Source organism: Urocampus carinirostris, chromosome 11, assembly GCF_059441175.1.
Source record: "Urocampus carinirostris isolate Australia breed hairy pipefish chromosome 11, RoL_Ucar_1.0, whole genome shotgun sequence".
Taxonomy (NCBI): Eukaryota; Metazoa; Chordata; class Actinopteri; order Syngnathiformes; family Syngnathidae; genus Urocampus; species Urocampus carinirostris.
In genome coordinates, this window is record NC_142359.1 from 21,626,993 (window position 1) to 21,649,890 (window position 22,898).

The following is a 22,898-nucleotide window of genomic DNA, read 5'->3' on the forward strand; positions in this document are numbered from 1 at the left end:
TTAAATCCAACTTTAAATTACTTCTATGGCTATAAAACATGTACTGCAGCTACAGCTGTGACATATATACACATTATCAAAGATAATCTCATAAAATGTCAATATTGTTTAGGAATATAGCCACATTTTACTCACTAAAAATCCATTTATTCTTTCATTATGAAGATTTTGTTTAATCTGTCGTACAGGTAACGTGCGTTTCAGTCGAGCCTCTACTTTCGTATGTCCGGCTTATGTTTTTATCTGATTTAGGGCTGCGAATGACCGTTCAACAAAGCAGTAGACAGTAGTGGATTTTTTTCTTCACATTTTGGTAATGATACTTCTGTTACAGCTACACATCCAATCATAGTTTCTGAAACAGTAAAGTCTCCAAGGCCCACTAGGAGGACCTTAATTGCCAATTCAGAATCTAATTGGTTAAACCAACAGCTTTATCAAACACAGATGTTTGGCCTCAGGCCTCCGGGGAGATAAATGACCCTGGCAATATGTAATGGTCAAATACTTAAATATGGAAGCACACATCTGGAAGCAATGAACAATTGGGGATTATTTAGTAAGTACTCATAAAAAAAAGAATATAACATCACACCGTTTCAGATATTTTTAGGCCAGTAGTGAAGACTTTGCAGTCCCTGACGGCCCACCACTCCAAGGTACTGATTGCAAGAAGAAAGCACTGTTGTACGAATAGAAAAATTAAATTGACTAACTATCACATGTATATATGTTAAGGAAGTGAAAGAAAACTTTATGATGCACAAATCCATATGAATGACGACAAGGAATTCCAATATGTATTTTTAGTTTTTTGTGAAATCAATTCATTTTACAGAACACAGTATGGATGTATGGCAGCATGGTGCCACAGTGGTTAGCGCGTGTGAGGCACAGTTCTGATGTCATGAGATCAAACATCTTGTGTGGAGTTTGCATGTTCTCCCCGTGCTTGCATGGGTTTCCTCCGGGCACTCCGGTTTCCTCCCACATTCCAAAAACATGCATGTCAGGTGAATTGGCCGGTCTAAATTGTCCCTAGGTGTGAATGAGTGAGCGAATTGTCTGTTCCTGTGTGCCCTGCGACTGGCTGGCAACCAGTTCAGGGTGTCCCCTGCCCACTGCCTGAAGACAGCTGGGTTGGGCTCCAGAAGCCCCGCGACCCTACTGAGGATAAGCGATGCAGATAATGAAGATGAAGAATGGATGTAGATTCCTTGTGCTATCTCATACTTGAAAATGTTGTACTGGTGGAATGGTGGATGGCTAAGTTCTATATAAATTGGGAAAAAATATACAGTTACACATATTTCTTGTCTGAAATCAATATAAAGTTTGGGTTTATTTTTACCTTTCCTGGTCGTCTTTTTTCCTTTTTAAAAAAAAAAGCTCTATCAAACGTTACACTTATAGTGTTACTTAAAAAATTACACTGCAACGTTGCGTTAACAACACAACAAAACTACAAATTTACAAGAGAATATAGATAGACATTCTTGGAGGAATAACACATGAGTGACAAAAATATATCAAAATATATACGAATATTATTAGTTTTAATGGCCTTCTGGTAGTGGGAAAGCTTTTTTAAATTTCACAATAAAAGGCGATGGCCGAGATTTTTCCACCTGTACATAGCTTTAATGAAAATGGCCTTGACAATAACGTATCAGTATCCTTTTTAAAATTGTTGGAAGCGATTGTCAATCTTACAAGCTATAAAATGAAACACTTCAGATTTTTTTCAACAAGGAGCGGCAGAAAGCATAGTTTTAAAAATGGGAAAATATATTTGAGAAATCACGTGTATACACTTTGAGGGAAGCCATTTAAAAGTTGGGATTCAATAAGTGAAAGAACTGTATGATACACACAACCATATGAATTACAACAGGGGATATCAAGATATATCTTTTTTTTTTTTTCGTGCCAACAGCATATTTTTAAGTCGAATGTATATATATATATATATATATATATATATTCATATATATATATATATATATATATATATATATATATATATATTTAATAACACACATGTCTTTTGTTTGAAATTAATATACAGTTCTGGTTGCTTTTTTATGCTTTATTGTACGAAATGCTTATACAAATACATACAAAAATTCCACTGCAATGTTGCGTTAACATTATAACCAATTTGTACAAACAATCCAAAATATGTCCATCCATCCATGATTCACACAGCTTATCCACAGTAGGGTCGCGAGGGTGCTGGAACCCATCTCAGCTTTCCTCGAGCAGTGGGCAGGGGACACCCTTAACTGGTTGCCAGCCAGTCCAGGGGTAGACAACAGACAGACAATTCACTTGCTCATTCACACCTACGGACAATTTGGACTGGTCAATTAACCTGATATGTATGTTTTTGGAATGTGGGAGGAAATCCAAGTAAGCACAGGGAGAACATACAAACTCTGCCCAGGAAGGCTGGTAGCTGGATGTGATCCCATGACCTCAGAACCCTACCGCGGACTCGCTAACCACTCAGCCGCCATGCTGCCAATTCAAAACACATGAAAATATAAATAACCAAACATGCCAAGGGGAAACGGATAAGTTTCAACGAAATACTAAAATGTTTACAAAAATGACGGTAGTTTAAATGGCCTTCTCGTCTGGGAAAAGCTTTATGGACAACATGAATTGTTTTGCTTCACATTGAAACTCGTAAATTTGCACTTGAGAATGTCGAATTGAGCAATAATGATAATCCGATTGACAATAAAGGTTATTTTAGACTTTAATTTATATATCTCTGAGCTAGGTTTGGATTTCGATAATTGAATGAGTTTTACGTCATGACGTACAATGACGTACTACGTAAAGTGTTTGCGGAGAGAAGCATCCTTGAAAGCGGAAGTAACCTGACTCGAGGCTTTTAAAAGGTGTCTTTTTTGTACTTGTTTCATCTCAAAGTCTTCGGTGTACTGTAAGTAATTTATCTTATTAGAAACATTTCCATAAAAACTGAAGATTTTCCGAACACAACTACTAAAGTCTCGTGTTAGTGAACTTTTGTCAAAAGTTTCAGAACCAATTGCCGTTTGAATACGTTTAAATTATGCTTAAAATACCGCTTATCTACTTTTGAAATATATTAATTTCAATAATTAAATGTCATGAATTGCTTGGTTTTTGATGAGAAACGTTTCCAAATTGCTGGTCACCTGTGTAAGGTTCATTCAAATTATTAAGAGTATCATTTGTGGTTTATTTATTCGGCAAAGTTATTCAACTTGTAATAAAACAATCAACGTTTGTTTGGTGTTTTATCTCTTGTGTGGTGACGAAAATGTTTTCAATTTTTGGGGTTTCGATAAAGTCGCTAAACGCAGTTTTAGCGACTTATTTTTGTGTTATTCTATCTTTTACCACAAGAGGGATACAACACCATAAATCAGGGATGGCTGTGTCAAACCACCCCCTTTCGCGCAAACGTTACTAAAACATACCTGCCAACCTGTACGGTTTTACCGTACAAAGTACGTTTTTTATGCATTTTAAGACGAGTACGACGTACAAGGAAATCTGTACGGAAAAAACGCAAATTTGTCAATCACATGCGTCTTCCGCCTGGGGATTTCCCATCATACATCATTCCGGAAAAAAAATATATATAGTGTACGATTATTTTGTATTTCGTACAGGAAAATACGACAGTTTGTACGGGCATGGAGCCGTTGAGGTTGACAGGTATGCTAAAACAACTTCGTATCTCATATTTTGGGGAATGTAATGGAACAGTAAAGTACGGAGATATTGCATCTTGTGTATAAAAATCACTTTTAAACGGGTTGAAAAGGCACCTTATATTGTGAACGTTTTTCTCCCGTTTTTTCTATCTATCCATCTAACCTGGCCATGCCCCTTTGAGAGGGGCGACTGACAGCAAGACAAAAACAAGGAAAATTTAAAAAAGGAAAAAGTAGCAAAAAACACACACAAAAATGTTTGGACCATGGCCAACCCAAATGCCCAAACAAGCAAACAAGTTAAGCACCCCGACACCCAAGTTGGTCATGCTTCCGTCCCTCCAGATGAAACGGGACACAAGAAAGCGGCCATGTCATTCGGGTCAGGGTGACACAACACACGCTTCACAGCAGGCCCCTACAGCTTTCACTGGTTTACCCCTGCCGCATCATACGGGTGCCCCGCCCATCCCTTAGAACACGTCTAAACATCCCACTATCCTTTTACAACACAGCTCCACTCATTCCAATCATCAACAAGAGCTCTAGCTTCCACTATATTTAGACCTCTTTCCTGCAGTGCACTCATAACACCATCCATCCACGTCAATCGCGGCCTTCCTCTTGGTCTCCTTCCATTTACTTCTGCTTTATACTTCTGTTTTATACATTGATAATTTGATAGTAAATTTTCACCGTTATACATTTTATGTACAGGGCATATCACTTGTGAATACATGTGATATTCGAAGAATTACTGTTTTGAATCGCTGGCTAATCGCAGTAAAATCAGCTCGTTTACGTGTCCATCAATTGGTAAGAAAAAGGGTAGTCATTTTAGTGACGACATTTCATGCAGGTCAATGTTATTTTGCCAATATTTACATCCATCCATCCATCCATTATCTTCACGGCTTATCCTCAGTAGGGTCGCGGGGGTGCCGGAGCCCATCTCGGGCAGGGGACACCCTGAACTGGTTGCTAGCCAGAAGCAGGGCACACGGGGACAAACAAGTTACACGCTCATTCACACCTAAGGACAATTTGGACCGGCCAATTAACCTGACCTGCATGTTTTTGGAATGTGGGGGGGGGGGCTAGTAATACACTGGGTAGCCAAGGGGGCGCCAGCCTGCAAAGGTTTGGGAACCATTGCTTGAAGGTCTACAAGCTGGAAATGCTCTGTGCTTTTCTGTTCTTTTACATTCCCCCAAATATGAGTTACAAGATTGTGTTAGTGATGTTTAGGAACAATTTTCGGCACAGCACCAGATCATGACCTTCTGTTTTGAATCAGGCTGGATCAGGAAAAGAATGTCAACAATTATGCTTTCTCGGCCTACATTCATAACCTACCCTACATATTCTAATCAGACGAAAAGGGATGCTTTCTCAACACAACACATTTATTCACAAACAATAGGGAAACAGATTTTCATGTTTGGCATTGAATGTCATAACTTATTATTTGTAACAGTTGAGTGAAAGCAGTTATACACCTAAATCAACTTACCATGCTATACAAACTCAACATTGCCCTCTCCTGGCTGGAGAGAGCATTTAAAAAATAACTTCTGATTGAAATGACCTTGCGACTCACTTCTTTTTAGAAATACTCAGAAATGTATGGCAGGCTGGATTAAATTATCTAACGGGCCGGATCTGACCCCCGTGTCGTATGATTGACATGCCTGCCCTGAATAAATCAGTTGTATCAAATTCCTTTTCACCGAGGTCCACATCTGTGTAAGGGCTGCCCTCAGAGGGCCTGATGTAACCCTATGACTTACATGTACAGTAATTGCATGCCATGTAGTATGAACGTAACTACTGCATACATGCCAATCTTTTGACATTAATAACTTGTACAATTTATCACGCACTCTATTTTTATGGGCGAAACACAAGCCATCATGGATAGTAGGAAAAAAAAAAAAAAAAATGAAAACCAGAAGTGGAAGATTTTTACCAAGTAAAAATTTGAATGTGATCGCTGGAGAGGTTTATTCACGCCCGACGACTTAAGTCTCTGTTCATTATAAAGCCGGCATAGACTAAAATAATAGTCCCGAATCATGATTTTGTTGTTGTTTAATTTAAAAAAAATTGTAGGCAATTTTGAGAAGAGAAAAGTGGTATTACAACCCTGTGGTCGGCAACCGAGGCCGTGGGTCGTTTGGTACTGGGCCGCACAGAAAGAAGATATTTAATGTCTTAGTTTTAGTTTATACTGAATTACTGAATTTGTTTCAGCCAAAAATAAAATCAAAGCTTGAGAGTGTCATACCGATATTTACTGTAGTATATCACCGTAACTGATAAATCGACAAACCAAACTGACCTCATTTTCACAGCATCGGATGTAGGGGAGTATCAAACCCGGATCAGGGCTGTGATTGCTCATAATCCTAGCCACAAGCACATTAGGATCATAGGTGTCTAAGCAAAAGACAATCGGTTTTATCTCATCATCAAATTATTAATCGTGCGTTGTTGTACAACGTTGTTTCGACTGAAATATTTCCCATAATACTCCATTAATCCATTGGAGCAATATAGGAGAGTTAAGCCCAAAAGCATTTGTTTGGCTGTACTTTCTTGTTGTAATGGAGAGTTATGGGAAAGCGTTCAGCAAAAGCAACATTGTACAATGTGGTATTGTGAGTAAAAATGGTGCGCAATGCGGTTTAGTGTGTCATTGTAATCCCTAGAGATTGAGTAATTACACGGTTTATACTCATTATTATTTTATTCCTGTTTTAATTGTTATTATTACTAATATTATTTGTCCAGGTCGCAAGAATATAATGCGCCATTAAACCGCTCCGCAATACTGAAAAGGTTACCGACCACCGGTCTAACACACACAAAAAGCAGTATTATTGGTGAGTATGCTACTGTTTAATGTTAAATAACTCATTAAACACATTTGTGTTTTAAAACATGTCCACATATGCATAATAGATAACACACTGTATATATCAAAATAACAAAATCTTGGCCATTTTCAGATAACTAATTGCGAGAAATTTAGTTTTTTCGTGAAAGCTCTAGTGATTCATTTTTTTAGACACATTGTATGCTTTCGCCTTCCACATAGAATGAGCGGGCAACATTTATCCCTCAAGCCATGAGTTTGACACATGTGCCCTAAATAAACGATGGGACAACTGAATCCTTTAATATTTCAGGAAATGTGTCTTTATATTTGTGTAACATCCCTTTTTCGTGTTTTATAGCAAAGCAACATGGCAACTGGACGCATTGAAATTCACGACCCCTTTGCCAACCTCAACGACCTCAGCGGGTCCTCTTCAGACCCTGACCATTTCCAAAACATGCTCGAGTTTCGCCTCCTTATGGCGTACACCAAGAAGAGACGGCGCTGCCAGCAAAAGAAAAGCACGTCGTCCGTCGAGGAAGGTGGCGCCGAATCGCCCCGCACATGCTTGCTGCCAGCCGAGAACCAGGAAGAAGCTGTGCCCAAGAAGGCTAAGAAGAAAAAAAAGTGGAAACGTCTGCCCAACATTTTGATTTGCATCAAGCCGCAGACAGAAAGACGTCATAAAGGGGCTGAGGAAGACAGCGCCGTTGTCGAACCATCAGGAGATTTTAGAAGCGGTAAGGAACAGACAAATCAAATTGACATAGAAAGAATTGAGGGTGCCTTTTTTGAGTCTTGTTTGCTGCTCCAAAGAGAAATCTTTTATACATTAGACTTACATTTCGGACTACAGAGCACACCTGACTAAAAGCCGAGAAATTCAATCTTGTCGTTGTACAAGACGCACCGAATTTAAAGCAGAAGGAATGAACAAATTCAAGTCAATTTCTTGCATTTTAAGCTGGGCGCACACAAGGCGCTAACCGCTTGGGGAATTTGGCATCTACTCCTTTGGCCGCTGAACACCAACGATGCTTCGTCCTTTACTGGTCTGCTACGAGTCTTTTCCGTCTCTTGTTTTTGGGTCATGTAGCTATTCAGGATGGTAATTACAAAGACCAGCACATATTAATACTGCGCTGAAAGAAAACGTGAATGAGGGCTGTGTCGCGTAAAAAGTGAGCCTTATTTTTGTAGACGACAGCGCCCGGGATACCATACCATGGAGAATAGTGCCAGATTGCAACATATGCGAGGCTTCTTGTGTTTTTTAATTGGTGTTTGCCATGATAATTGATTAAATTTAATTTTCTTGTTAAGCTCTGCGCACATCTGGTATTTTGCTTCCGGCATCAGGTGCGTGCACATACTTTTTTGTAGCAAAACGGCACTGTGCCGTTGGCTTCGAGTATCGAAATAATTTTGTAATTTTGCCTCTGGGTCACCAAAATCTTCAAGTGTGCATGGGAAAGAGAAAAACAGCAACTTGACGCATGCGCTCTAAATACATAACACTGTGACGTAATCGACCAGAATTTCATTTAATCCTCAAGGAACGATGACAAGTGAATGGTCCGTTTCTGAGGCATCCACAAATGAAGATATGGGGCTCCATTTTAAGCGACGCAGCCTTCATTTGCGTTTTCTTTTAGCGCAGAATTAAATACTTGCTGTTATGAATTCACAAATTCATGGAAGATGAACTCTTCGTTTTTAATAACTGTGCGGTGCGTAGTTTGAAGTGTCCTTCAAAAGTTTAGATTTCAATATTTTCTCTTCAGTATGTGTTAAAATGCCAAACTAAATTTAGAGAGCCTATTTTTTTTCACTGCGCCTATTTGTTTTTATCTTTTATCATCTGTGTCACGGCTACTCTGCATATTAGGCTGGACGAATGGAGGTGGGTGGTTGTGTGGGAGTGTTTTTTTAGTGGGGTGGTGAGTGATTTTACGCGCGTGCTGTTTCCTGTTTCATTTATTCGAGGAAGAAAATGGTCAAATTACGAAAAGGACCGTTAAAAAAAAAAAAAAATACCAACCCAAACCCTCCCAAAAGTTAAAAAAATAAGTGTTAGTAAGTTCAAGCAACAGACGTGCAGTTTGAGAGAGGCTGCAATGATGATTTCAGTCGGAAGATGGCGTCAGTCGGTAGAATATTTTTGAAGTTACGGGCACCATGTTCAAGTTGCTCAAGAATAACCAACATCAAGCAAGATTTCAGCAGCAAATCGTAAAAGTTGTTGTCACCAATGCTCCATCTAAGCTTCCAGAGGTCTGAGCAATCACACAAAGTCTGTGCTTGAACTATGGTGAACAACATTAATCCTGGGCGTTGCAACCAAATCATTGGAAAACATGTCCAAAACTTGGAATCAAATCAAGTTACATTTTGCTGAGTTTCCGTCAACACAGTTTTTTTTTTAAACTTGAATGAATTGGTGAAGGTAATATTTGAAGGCACGGCCAGCATGTGTCGGTTACTTTTACAAGAACTATTACATTAGATTTCGTTTTTTTTTTTTTTTAAAGAATAATTTGTTACTTAATATTAATGTTTTGTAGATTTATTTAGTTAGTTGCAAACTACAGAACTGTATTTAATCACACTTTTTAGAGGAAGTACAATGTTGAGATTTTACTTTGAGTTGATATAGTTGCAAATTATTTGAATGTGTCACAGGAAAGATCAAAGCGACCCCAAAACGTATTTTTCCTGTTTTTATTCTTTTTTTTACCCTATTTATTTTTATTCTTTAGTTTCATGTTCCTAGCTTTTTACTTATTTTTGCCCATTTTTAGCTTTTTTCATTTTTTTCTCTTATCTTTTTTCCTCTTTTTTATTTTATTTTTTCTGGTTTTTTTCATTCTTTTTTTTTTTTTTCTTTATTTTCTTCCCCTTTTTATATTATTTTGTGACTCATGTTACATGGATGAAAGCAACAAAAATAATCTGGAGAGCCGTTTAGAAGCCAAAAAAAAAGCCAGTTCTCTAAAGAGACAGAACCTCGCACAGCAACAACGATGTAGGCATGTTGGGAAGAAAGGTCCCGTAGCTACGTGGTCTTACTGTGCAGGTGACAAGTAAACCACACTTGTCTCTCCATACTTAAATGTCTTAGTGATTAAAAAATAATAATTCAATATTATATTTTATTAAAACTCAAGATCACTTGCACACTTACTTTCCTTCACTCAATCTTGTGCCGACATTGACTTAAAAATCCAGCGCTTAAAACGCCACAAAGGTAACCCGCTTTGTTTTGGCCTGCATGCATTGTAAGCTTCTCCAGTGGATTACAACGAACCAGAAGATGTCGAGGAGCTGGATGAAGTAGCAAGCAGGCTGACTGAGATTGCTGATGAAATCCCTTTCACTCCGCCGGAAATTGAGGCCGATTCACCTGAGGATGGTAAGAAGTTTGTAGTGTTTTTATGAAATTTGCAGTGTAATGTGGGTTTCTCAACCAAAATTCTGTTTTTGGACTATAAAAAACGGAAAGCTTCTAACAAATGGTAGAGTCTACACATTTAGTAAATTCAGCCAGCATTTAATTAGTTTAATTTCTTGTTTGACCCCATTTGATCAAATGTATTTCTGTTCCGACCGTAACCCCGTCTTTAGTTGAGGACGCCAATGTGGAAAAACTGATCGGACTCCTTCTCAGAGAGTGTGCTGACAATTTTGATGAGGAGGTGACAAGGGTGAGTCTATTTGGCTCCTCTAATATTTGCTTCCAAGTCTGCGACATTTTCACCAGGAAAGTTTCTTCCTGCAGAAATTAAAGGAAACTTTGAAGTCCACGCAGCTCCTGTGGAACTACGGCTTCTTTGAGAAGTTGATGAAGACGCTACTGATTAGAATGGGGTTATTTAATGCCGACCCCGAAGCTCCGGGACCGCAGACGTCACCCAAGACTCAAATGGCAGTCGCCTGCGAGGTAAAAACTTTTGGGGTATGACACAGTACAGTAATCCCTCGTTTTTCGCAGGGTTACGTCCCAAAAAGGTCTTGTGATAGTAGAAACCTTTTATTTATTTATTAAATACTGTATTGTACATTGAAACAAAAAAACCCGAAACCAATTTACAGCCACAAACATTTGTTAAAGAAATAAAAACTGTCCTCAATGTTATTATACTTATTTTTAATAACCTTGTTTAATGACAAATTATAATTTTAAAATAATCTTTTGATTTCAAAGCACTGCTTTTACTTCACGGGATACGCTGTCACCATCATGTTGATGTTATGGAAAACAGCATTTAATTTATTTAAGCAGGGGCAGGACCCCAAAATGTTGAAAAAGCCATATTGGACAAAAATAAAATGTCTGTGCCGCGTAAATATGAGAGGTCGTTAAAGAGTGTCCAGTTTTTTTGCTCTTACAGAAACCATATACATTTCCAATATCGAACATTTTTTAATAAGCAGCAAGGAGCCACTAGAGAGTAACAAAAAGACGCATGTAGCTCTAGAGAAGGTTAAGCGGGTTGGAAGTCCAACTTTGTTGGCCATAGAAAGCGTCATCCATTACCTTTTTGGTGCTTTTGTCAGTCCAGTGTTTTGTTGACATGATGGCTTTTGGAGAACTCGAAATTGAATTTGCACGTATGTACCGTATTTTCCGCACTATAAGGCGCACCTAAAAGCTGACCATGCGCCTTATAATACAGTGCGCCTTATTTATGGATCAATATTAAGTCGCAAAGTCTTGCAACTAATGTAGCAGCCGCCGACAAGATTTTCCCCTGAACGCCAAGTAGTCCGCGGTGTATGCTGGGATTTATTTACCAGCGTTTCATTGGCTAACTAATCTGTCAATCATCATTTGAATCGATCACTATTGGCTAAAGTTATTCAGAGGTAAAGGGGGCGGATCCTTTTTATCATTTACAGGCTGGCATAGGCTAAAGCGGCAAAACAAGGCCTGCAATTGGCCGAAAAAGATGTGACAATCATCAGTTGAATCGATCACTATTGGCTAAAGTTATTCGGAGGTAAAGGGGGCGGATCCTTTTTATCATTTACAGGCTGGCATAGGCTAAAGCGGCAAAACAAAGCCTGCAATTGGCCGAAAAAGATGAATGTGAATAGCAAGTCTGGTTGTCTAGGGCATAGAGGAAACATGTTTTACCATTCTGTATTTGTAAATATTTGACTCTCCTGGATTTACTACACTCACGGATATAAGAGGACCATGGTTGCACATTATTATGGAACACAACGACTTCGGTGAGCTACTCCGGCTATATATTTTCCCTGTATCTTGTTTCAGACTGAACTCGATGTTTCTGTGATAAGCGGTGCAGATAATGGATGGAATGGAGTGTCTATTTTTAAATTAAACTCAATTCCAAGTGTTTATTGTCATATGCACAGTAAAGTTGCGAGCGAAAAATAAAACAGAAACTAAGGAATGGTTGGCATTTCTTGAATCCCAAGACTTTAACCTTTCGAATGATATTTGGAACGATGCATTTGAGTGACATCGTACGGACACCGCATCCCACGTGTCTACGACACGTATTTGCTTCTTTGCAAGCTTTTGGAATGTTAAGGGGGTAATAAGTTTGACTGAACTATCTGACTGTTTTGTCGACGTTCCCTTTGTAGCGCCTTATAATCCGGTGCGCCTCATGTATGTCAAGTAAAGGACAAAAAACTATTTTTTCGGGGTGCGCCCTATAACCCGGTGCGCCTTATAGTGCGGAAAATACGGTAATATAGGTTCGTCAAGCTACTTTACTACATGTACAACTCGGACTACAACATAATTGTCGGACAGATAGACACATCCAGATAAGGGGCGGGACGGCTGTTAAGCCAATCAGAATGCAGAACACAATGCACCTGGGCTGCGTGATAACCCGACAGCTAATCGTAATTGCCATCTGACGTAGTGCGATTGTGTAATCACGAGACACTTTTTTTGGGCGCACATAGGGCGCTAACCGCTTGGGGAAGGATGAACAGTTTCGGTTTTCACAGCGCCGGCCAATCGGAGGCAAGTTTTACCAGCACTAGGCAGTCAAGGCAGTTTGCGAGTTTCTCACCATCACACCAACGTATGAGCAGACGGCAACCGTAACAAAGCTCCCCAGAAGAGGGCGCTGTTTACTTAAGTTTAAATCATGGCACTAGTATCAACCCTTGGATGTAAAATGGTTTCATATTGTCATATTTTAGGTATTTGACATGATGCCATTAGTATTTTTATTTTTTTCTGCACTCATTTTCGATCCCACTCATGAAAGAGCGTGAGTACTGGTAGGTCATGCATCCAAGGATTAAGTACTTGCACAGGAAAGTCACTTTTCTTTTAAAATCTAAATTGCAATACTGGTCTGAAAGGTGGCAATTAGGTTTTTTTCCCAAAATCGTGCAGCCCTACAACGCATGACGAAAATCCGCAAAGTAGCAAAGCCGTGATGCAGCAATGGATTTTACACAGGTGACGAGTCGTCTGTCAGCCGCCGACACCCTTCCCATGAACCGCCTGTTGGGATACGGCGCCACCTACCTGCAGAATCACTTTTCCTCCTGGGCAAAGCAGCAAGGCGGTTATGTAAGCCACATTTGCATTTGTATGTGCTTTTAAAAAGAGAAATCTGTAAAAATTATGACGCATCATCTGTTGTAGGAGGCGGCATTCAACGAGGAGGATGTGCAGTGATGGCCCCAACATTTGTCGACACCGACTATTTGAAGGAGTTCCCCTGTGTTTCTCATTTTCAATGGGATGTTGAGTGAAGAGTGATCTTGGATTAATTTCACAATGATTCTTGGCTTGTTCGAATTTTGTTTCTGCTGATATTGGTGACTTCCAACATAGACAAACTGAAACAGTATTTAGGTTGAAATGTCAAGATTGATCATAAAATGAGCAAGAACTAAGCTCGTCTGGAAAATGTACACTGGAGCAATGAGAAAAACAAATAAATTACTTGAACTATTATTCACATATGAAGGTGAATGCACCATTTGAGGTTTCCCTAAAAGTTAAATATTTGATTACGTACAGTGCTGTTCAAAATAATAGCAGTGCAATGTGACTAACCAGATATCTCATATTTTAGTGTATATTTTTATTGTTACATTCCAAACAAGTTACCAAGAGGTACAATAGATTCTTGGAAAGCAAACAGGACCCAGAGTTCATATTAGCCGTGCTCCGAAGGCTGTACAATTGGGCAAATTCAAGTTCAAAGGGGTGTGTTAAAAAAATAGCAGTGTCTGCTGTTGACTGTACAAATTCAAAATTATTTGGTATTTCCCAAAAAAGGTGGGATTTAGGAATCCTAATGTTCAGTTGCATGACCACAGTTTTTTATATCTGCTTCACATATGTGTGGCATGGTCAACCAACTTGTGGCACCGTTCAGGTTTTGGACATGTTAACGATAAAAAATGTACTAAAAACCAGGCATGTTCTAGTCCAGGGGTTGACTCAAAGAGCCATAAAAGCAAAAAATATTAATTTTATTTTGGGAAAGAGCCACGCCATATATTATGAGACAAATTTACTAAATTGCTAAACCCGCACCCCAGACAAAAGCTTAGTCTTTAGCACATTTATTTTTGATGATTTGATAAAAATTATGAAACGAGAATAATGCCAAAGCCCCTGTCCCAAAATCAACAAACATACCACTTTAAACTTGTCTCTTTCTTGCAATTACTCAACATTGGTTAAACTCATTTTGACCCTTTTTTCATACATATTGGTTTCGAGAATAATGCCAAAGCCCCTGTCCCAAAATCAACAAACATACCACTTTAAACTTGTCTCTTTCTTGCAATTACTCAACATTGGTTAAACTCATTTTGACCCTTTTTTCATACATATTGGTTTCAAAACCAGATGCAAGCAGTTATTGTGTAAAAACGTCACAACATTCTGCAAATAGGGAGCCTGATGAGCTCACTTTTGGCGCAGACCGCGTTGGGCGAGAGATGGGTAAGAGTGCTTGCACTTTTTGCATAGCTCCTCCCATCCCTCCCACTCACCCAATCAAATGACTAAGTTCTCTTCCGGTGTTTAGGCGTATTTAGAGTTCTGTGGATTCATCATAAGGTATCTGAACACTGAACACAGATTATATGGTGAACTTTTATATAAGGGATTCTTTAGCGTTGTACAGCCAAAACGAGTTTTTTTCCCCCTTTCTTTGTGTGACACCTTGACTGTAAATTGTGGTGAAAAACGTGCCCTATATATACTGCAAAGTAATACTATGTAATCCAGCTTTGGTTTGGCTTTGCGTGTAACTGAATAGGATGGATAACTCAAGTTTTGAACAGGATGGAGAAATTTTGCATGCAATCAAATTTGTCTCTGAGCCACAGATACTCATAGAAAGAGCCATATATGGCTCGCGAGCCATAGGTTCCCGACCCCTGTTCTAGTCAATCACATTGCACTGCTATTATTTTGAGTCGCACTGTATCTGTACCCAACTAAGTTCAAAAAGCACTTGAGCGCGGTGGAAAAATAAAGCATATCTTTCTTACTTTTCGCAAAACCGTTTGGAGCAGAACACATTAGGTAGAGGGTAAGCCCCTATACCTTCTACGCGGGAGTGGTGGAAGGCGTCCTATCTGTTCCCGCATTTTTTAATTGTTTATTTGTTAGTGTAGCATCAAAATATTGATGAAAAAAGATGAGTTTGTCCGAGCTTGGCTAAAGAAGGCAGGTATTTTCACGCTCATCACGAACGAGCTGACAGTGGCCGCAATGATGACGCAAGACAATAGATGGCGGCCGTGAGTAGAAAGTTCCTAATTCCCTTCAGCTCTTTAAGGTTGTTTACAACAGGGATCACCAACCTTTTTTTGCGTTAATGATAGGCATCAAGTGCTAACAGTTTGATACAAATTTTTAAACTGACAACTTATCATGTTACCACTGTTGTTATGTTATTGCCAGGTCGTAATGATTAAAAGTTGAGGTAAAATAGGCCCACTAAAACATCATGCCAGTTAGAAATCCAATTTTGGGGGAAATCTTTCTGATGAATTTCTGGTGAGCTATATTCTTAACCTGTCTACGGGCTACCCCAGTGTTCTATGGTGGCTACCTGGTGCCCACGGGTACAGTGTTAGATACCCCTGGTCTAGATGTTTTTTTTGTGCGTGTGAGTATTTTTTCTCCAGAATTAACGCTGCACGATCCTTTTTCAATTTGTTAAACAGCACATTCACGTGGTCAATATTATGACTGCAGCAGTGTTGGGACTGGCAACTTATACCTGTTCAAAATAGACTCATGGGATGCACTTAGTGCCGAAGTGTACAATCTAACTCTGCAAATTGAAATATGTATTCGTGAAACTCAAGGGAATTGTCATGTGTTACTTATTAAGATTTTTTTTTTAACTGACAGTTTTCCGAGCGAGTGTAGTCAGTCCACCCGCGTTGAAATGAGATCCAACCCGTTTTGAGGCTGCCGACTCCCTTAACCTGCTCGCCGACCAGGAAACTCGAGTCGGCTGCCTGCATCACGACGTCCGCGGCCATGAAGGTGATCCACCACGGGTGTCGCAAGCAGCTCGACGGAGCTTTCCTCCCGCTGACCGGGCTCGCTGACGACCGATCCCCGCTGACGGAGAACGAATCGCCGCCGCCGCCCCAGTTGCCAGGCGTCAGGCTGCGTTACCATAAGGGCGCTATGGTCAAAGTGCTTCGGCGGCACCAGTCGCCCCAACAGCCCAGTCTCGAGATCCTCGAAGCAGCGTGGAGCGGCATAGCCCCCGGCAGCCCGGAGCGGAAGACGGACGAGCAGGAGGACAGGCACGCCGGGGGGCCCCAACGCAGCCGGAAGAAAGGCTTCAAACCCCCTGATGTGAGAACCATCTTCACCCCCGGGGAGAGGGACCCCCGCGTGAAGGAGGAGTCCGGGGAAGGTCACAGTTTCGTAAGCGGGGGTGAGGGTACCTGGTGCGACGTCTGTTGCAAGTACATCTTCCAGAGGGGTTTCACCTGTGCAGGTAAGTGATGGCTTTCATTTTTTACAATAATTCTTCTTGATCTTAAAAGGACAGTGTGTTTTATTTAGCGCCTCCGAGTGATGAAAAAAGTGTCATTCATTAAAGAAATCAATAGTTCTTGTACTTTAGCTTAGCAATCAAATCAATATCATACAAACGTGTATTCTTTTAATATAGGTCGAGGAAAATCACATTTATTTTACATAACATGAGGCTCGGCTAGAGGGAGGTGACATAACTGTCGCTTATCTTGCTGCCACGGGTACCCCCAAAAAACAAGTCATTTTTGGGGAGGGGGGTGTCTTTTTTTCCATTTTTTTTCACTTTCATCTTCATCTTTTCTTGCCCTATTTTCTTTCTGTTTTAGTTGTTTGGCTCCACTTTCTCTCATTCGTTTTTGCGTTTTCATTTTCTTTTTTTTTCTTGTCTCCTTGTTTCTTGCCCATTTATTTATGCTTGTTTCTGTTACTTTTATTTCCTTTTTCTTTAAAGTTATTTTCCCATTTTTTTCCTTTCCCTCCATTATTTTTTTATTTTTCTCTCATTTTCCCATTTTTGCCTTCTTTTTTGCTGAAGGCTGGGCAAAAACTGAGAAGCAAAATGGTGTGGTTTGGTCTCATTGGGTTTCTGTATTTCGTATTCTTCCTTGTGCTTATTAGCATTCGTTTTTGGTTTCACCTCACATAACAATGACATAAAGTGGTAAAATAGTACACACTGTCCTTCCATAATGCTTATTCAACTAGTTATTCTATAGCTACTTTATGTTAAGAGTGATTTCATTTGTATTTTTTGAAAGGTCTGTTTGTGGGGAAGGAAAAAAATTGTGGTTTAAAGTCCTGCGGCGCAAAAACATCGCAATATTTGTTCGTAGATAGGATGAAGCAGTTAAAGGGTAGGAGTGTAGCTCCTATTAGTGGTAAAAATATTAATTAAAAAAACAATATTTATATTAAGGTCGAGTGCATTGTATGGGGTGTCCTAAAAAGGTAAATACCCGGTATATAATATTTTGTTTCCTAAGAATGCGGTCACAATGCCCAACTGGGTTCAAAGAGCCTTTATCTTTTTCACTCCCCGCCAATATATTTTCATCTTACTTTTAACAACACTGCTCCAGGATGTGCAACACATTGGGTAGCCAGAAAGTGTGGAAGGAGGGTGGAAAAGTTTTCTAAGTGTAGCATGACGATGGTAAAAGTTAAAGGCCCATTTCAAGTACTGTCCAAAGGCAGACCCAAATTCCAAATCAGAAGAATTTTTTTTTTTTGAGTGGGTCTAAGAAATGCACGTACCGTACTTAAGAAATGAGCTGACTGAGCCATGACTAAGCCAGGAGATAGTGACAAGGAGAAATAGTTTCAAATTCCAGACAGCACCTTTATATAATAAGCAAAACATATTTGCACTGTCATCAGGTTTTTGAAGCTGATAGCTACTATTTGTCACATTTCAAAAATAACCATGTTATCACTATGTTGTTGTTATTATCATGTTTTAATTATTAGAAGGTAAGTCAAGCACCAAAACATCATGTCAGTTACAAATCCAATTCACTAGAAAATTGCAATGACCCATTACTAGTGAGCTATTTTTGGAAAATGTCTGCGGGAAACCTGGTGCCCGCATGCACCACGCTTGAGACCCCTGATACACATAAACAGGAATTTTAAAAATATTTGTAGGTGGAGAAATTTGAACTGGTGGGGACCTTTGCATTTTCTAAGTGATCACACAATATTGATGGTGACAAAACATTGATTGCGCGATATTGGTGGGGACATGCTCCCTCCGTCCATGCCAAAACTAGGCCCCTGTATTTTACATCGCATGATTCTCACCTAAAGAGAGCTGACAGTTTTCCGCCATCTTCCTCTTGGGGGTACCCAAAAACATCAAAAAGAAAAAAGAAGGGTAGGCTTTGTCACTTTCAGTCTCTGTAGTTTGTATTCTTCCTTGTGCTTTTTTAGAACTTGTTTCTGGTTGCAGTACACCATAAAGTGACATCTAGTGGTCAAATAATGAGCACTCTCCCTTTAAAAATTATAACAAAATGATGACTAATTTCCCCCTATGTTCCGCTCTGGAGCCTTCGCTCTGAAAATGCTGGTCTACTAGTGATCCCAAGAGCCAAGAAGAGATCCGCAGGTTCGAGAGCATTCTCTGTTTGGGCCCCGATGTTGTGGAATGCTCTATCCACTGAGATTCGATCTGCAACCTCAGTGGAACTGTGAATATCTAGGCTTAAAACAAACTTCTATTCTATAGCTCATGAATGACCTATATTTCATGTTGACAATATCTGTCTATGCAGCCTCGTCATCCTGGAAGGGGGATTAACTCATGTGTGTTCCGTCTCAAGGTTTCTTCATGTTGAGGTTTTGAGTTGTTCCTTTCCCTCATGTATGTTTTAGATCAGGGGATGGTGTAATAATAATCTGTGGTTTGCAATAATCGGTGGTCTGTGCAGCCCTTTGAGACTCTTTGTGATTAAGGGCTATAAGAATAAACTTGACTTGATTATTTGAAATTATTGTAAAATCTGGTTGTTCATAAATCATTTAAAAAGATAACAATATTTCATTTTGAATACGTCTTTCTTCGGTTAAAAAAATAAAAGACAGCATTTTTGGGGACTTCTTTCATAACAAATTAGATGAGATAAACACAACGATGACTATTTTGGGACTTGGAATACGTTGAATGGAAAATCCAATTCTAGACACTTGTTTTTAGAATAAATCAAACTTATAGCAGACTTAACGAAATTTAGGCCAGAATCCAATGTCCTAAAGACTGGTACTGGGCAGGAAATAATTTTTCATGCAATTCCTTAAAATGTCAGAATTGCCACCAACACACGCAAAAACCTGACCCAAAGACTGACACATGACTGTGCTTTTTGTGTTTGAGTCAACATTAATGACATAACTACAAGAGGAAGATGTTTTCCTTTCCTTTCTTCCATCACTAATGACAGAAAGAATTCCCCAACCATTTGTCTTGACGACAGTCGCCTAAGTGGCGACAGTGCCGCCTGGAATGCCGTCGGCATGCAGGGCAACCGGCTCCTTCGCGATAGGAAAACCAATACGACTGAAAATTCCATGGGCCGGGTTCAAGTTTGTTTGGATACCGCAACCTTGAAGTGCCTCGAAAACGCATCGCTCGGTTACACATGAATGCGTAAGAGTTACCGGAATTGTTCACTTATTAACAAACAACACGTAGAACCTTAAGATTGAATTTGCCCCTTGGCTTGTTTTGGTGCTTACAATAATTACAATTTAGTAGCATTCTGATATTAAAGTGACAGCGTGAATCATTCGACCACTAGATGTTGCTGTACGATGTAATGCCTGGGTTGGGAACTTTTTTACCCCAAAGAACCAGAAAAGGAAATGTATTTAAATTCTTCTTTTTTTTGTAAGAGAGAGTCACATAACATTTATAAAATAATGATAATGCCAGAGCTTGTGTCTAATATCAATATAAATATGCCACTTAAAACTGGTCTCCCTCCCGCAGTTACTTAAGAGTGTTAGGCTCATTTGAGGCCTAGGAAGAGGAAAACCTTTAGCGCCGCCCCAAGTGAGATTGCCACTGCCCCCTAGTGTAGGGGAGGTGCAATTGCACTGTATTCTAGGACAGTTAAAAAAACAAAACAAAAAAACTTTGAGGTCAAACGTGCCCCCTTGACAGAGCCTCGCGCCCTTCCGAAAGGGCCCCACCTCACTATTTTAGAACCACTGAGCTGTGGACATGGTCCAGGAGGTTTTTGATCAATCGGTAGCTTAAAAACTATAAACGATACCTCTGTCAAATGACTGAATAAGCCGCCGAATTGAAGACATTTCGGAGGATTGATCACTTTAAAGCAGGTGGTCATTTTGCCCTGCAAATGACCATGCTTTTAATTAGTTCCTTTAATCCATTCAAATATACTGCCATAACAAAGCCTTTTTACTTGTTTACGGGAGGCATGTTTGGGACGAGGACTTTTCCAAACATTTTATTCTTTTAAAATGTGAAATAAAAATTTTAAAAGTGCAATTTTTTAATTCAATAACTTGAGTAGTAGAATTATTTTTTGATTTGGGTTGCGTGTTGTAATTCCGATGGGATCGTGGGTCCTAAAGTTAGACCAGTCGAAAACCACTGCATTAGTGCACTCATTATTGAGATAAGCGATCGCATCCTAAGCGTATTAATACCAATGTTTTGGAGTGGACCCAAACGCAGGGGAGGAACCATGGCAGGGTGCTCAAAATGATGACACTTCATCACAATTTTGTCAACCAGGTAACAAATAAATGGTCAAGTGAACGATTGAACTATCCAAACCAGAACACAAAAAACAAACCTCACAAACTAGTATGAAACTGGATGATGATCCAACCCGGTATGCTGTCCAAACTGTCCTTGTATACGGTCAGGGTAATCACAACCAGGTGTAATGGAATTAGCCACAGGTGTGTCTTGCTCCACACCCGGTTAGCGCCCTCCGGGGACGGTGGTGTGCCGAATTGTGACGCCAACTCTGGTTATTACTGGGCCAGGCCGTAAAAATATTGTCAGAAAGAAAAGGTCAGTGGTACAGAAAAGGTTGGCGACCACTGCTCTGGACAATTGTCTCCTCTGGTTCAATTGTACAATCGTCCTCTGAAAGTTCCTGAGTCCACCAAGATGTCGAATTTTGAGTGTGTGTAAGAAACAGTGACTCTGTGTATGTATGTTTTGTGGAGCCCAAGTGTCACAATGGCTGAACAAACAAGGGGAAGCAGCTGACCATCACAAACGGGCGTCGGCGTGTATATGTGGGTGGTGCTGCTGCCCACTGTGTTTCATGCACACTAACGTGAAGGTATCATGGACGGCAGAGTTGGAGGCTGCAAGTTTATGTGGCCTAGCAGAGGAGCGTCCGTCAGGACGGAATGATGGGCCTGGTTAAAAACTTTGGCAGAACTTTACGGAGAATAACTGGATTTTTCTTCCGTTTTCCCGCCACTATGAGGCGCTCTGGACGACTAGAGGTCGGTTTGCTGTGGGAGAGCTCGGGTGAGTTTACAGCTTTGAGGATTCCTTATGGTAGATACCTTTTAGAAGCAGGACTTTTTTTGTGGGTTTACTCAGGATTGATGTGAAACCTTCAACCGGGGCTGAATTTTCATGAGTTAAGTACAATTTTTAGACTTTGAGTTTTCACATACCTTATTGAGACTTAATTGTTGGGCTATTTATTTAGGTCAGCGGTGTCGAAAATACGCTACTGTTCAAATGTTTGGGGGTCTTATTTTTGAAGGAAAAGCACAGGGTTTTTTTCTCAATGAAGATAATATAAAACTAATCAGAAGTACCCCCATACGTTGTTTAGGTGGTAAATGTCTATTTTAGCTTCAATTTTCTGCTGTTTAATGCAATATCTACATTGGTTTCTAGAGGCTTATTTTCAGATACCAGCACTGCAGTCTTCTAACAGTACATTATATTTGCTAATCACGTTAGAGCGCTAATAGATAATTAGAAATCCACTGTGCAATAATGTTAGCACAGCTGAAAACAGTTTAGTTGTTTAGAGGAGCAAAACAACTGACTTTCCTTTGAGCTCGTTAAGTATCTGGAGCATCACATTTGTAGGCATGATTAAACTCTCAGGGTGGCCAGGATAAGAGAATTTTAAGTGTGAAAATCAAGAACCTATTCTTGTTCTTAAAAATAAAAGTTATTCAATGTGAGAAATTTCCTAAAAAACTAAAGATCTCCTACAATGGCATGTACTAATCCCTTCAGAGAACAGCACAGAGAAGAAAGAAGTGGGAGACACAACCAAGTAATAGTACATCAGAGTCTCCAACTTACAGGTCCTCCACTAGCAGCATGGTTAACTCCTTTTGAGTATGATATGAAGACATATTTTCCCCCATTCATCAGGTCTCTGGAGGTACTGCCTAAGTCGCAAATATTTATAAAAATCATTTTTAAGACGGGTCAAATTCTTGAAGATGTTCAAAAGATTTCAATCCTGTCCTTTCAACATCCGGGTAATCAACATCAACCCTTTTTGTGACAATTTTTCAAAACCAACACCCGTAACCCAGGTTTGAAATCTGGGTTTTTCGTTATTTTCGTAGTCCTGCTCGCGGACCTTGATATTTGTCATGTATTTTGTATTATTGAACATGTTTTAATTAGTTTCTTTAATCCATTCATTCTGGAGTTTTACCTTCTTCCACATTGCTACTGATATGAATGGGAAGGATTCCCCAGGCACATTTGGACAAGACGGCTGCTCCATGTCCATCCATATTGTAT

General features: G+C 39.7%; 2 protein-coding genes across 5 annotated transcripts in view; both read left to right on the forward strand.

Moving 5' to 3' along the window:
• The first annotated feature begins 2,811 nt into the window (after positions 1-2,811).
• Positions 2,812-13,555, forward strand: LOC148356775 (uncharacterized). Of its 4 annotated transcripts, none has more exons than XM_088347511.1 (8): positions 2,812-2,953; positions 6,510-6,601; positions 6,956-7,337; positions 9,881-10,009; positions 10,222-10,301; positions 10,376-10,537; positions 13,052-13,165; positions 13,241-13,555. In XM_088347511.1, the coding sequence occupies exons 3-8, from the start codon at positions 6,965-6,967 to the stop codon at positions 13,271-13,273; spliced, it is 891 nt and encodes a 296-aa protein (XP_088203637.1). In that variant the 5' UTR covers positions 2,812-2,953; positions 6,510-6,601; positions 6,956-6,964; the 3' UTR covers positions 13,274-13,555. The 4 variants fall into 4 exon arrangements, with proteins under 4 accessions (XP_088203637.1, XP_088203638.1, XP_088203639.1 ...); XM_088347513.1 differs by having other exon boundaries at positions 2,845-2,909; XM_088347514.1 differs by lacking the exon at positions 2,812-2,953 and adding an exon at positions 3,639-3,717.
• Positions 13,556-15,820: 2,265 nt separating this feature from the next.
• The window catches only part of rassf3 (Ras association domain family member 3), a 47,893-nt gene continuing 40,815 nt past the window's right edge, over positions 15,821-22,898 (forward strand). Inside the window, exon 1 of the mRNA XM_088348736.1 lies at positions 15,821-16,586. Coding sequence (XP_088204862.1) covers positions 16,115-16,586 — 472 coding nt within the window. The 5' untranslated portion in view covers positions 15,821-16,114. The remainder of the gene's footprint in view (positions 16,587-22,898) is intronic.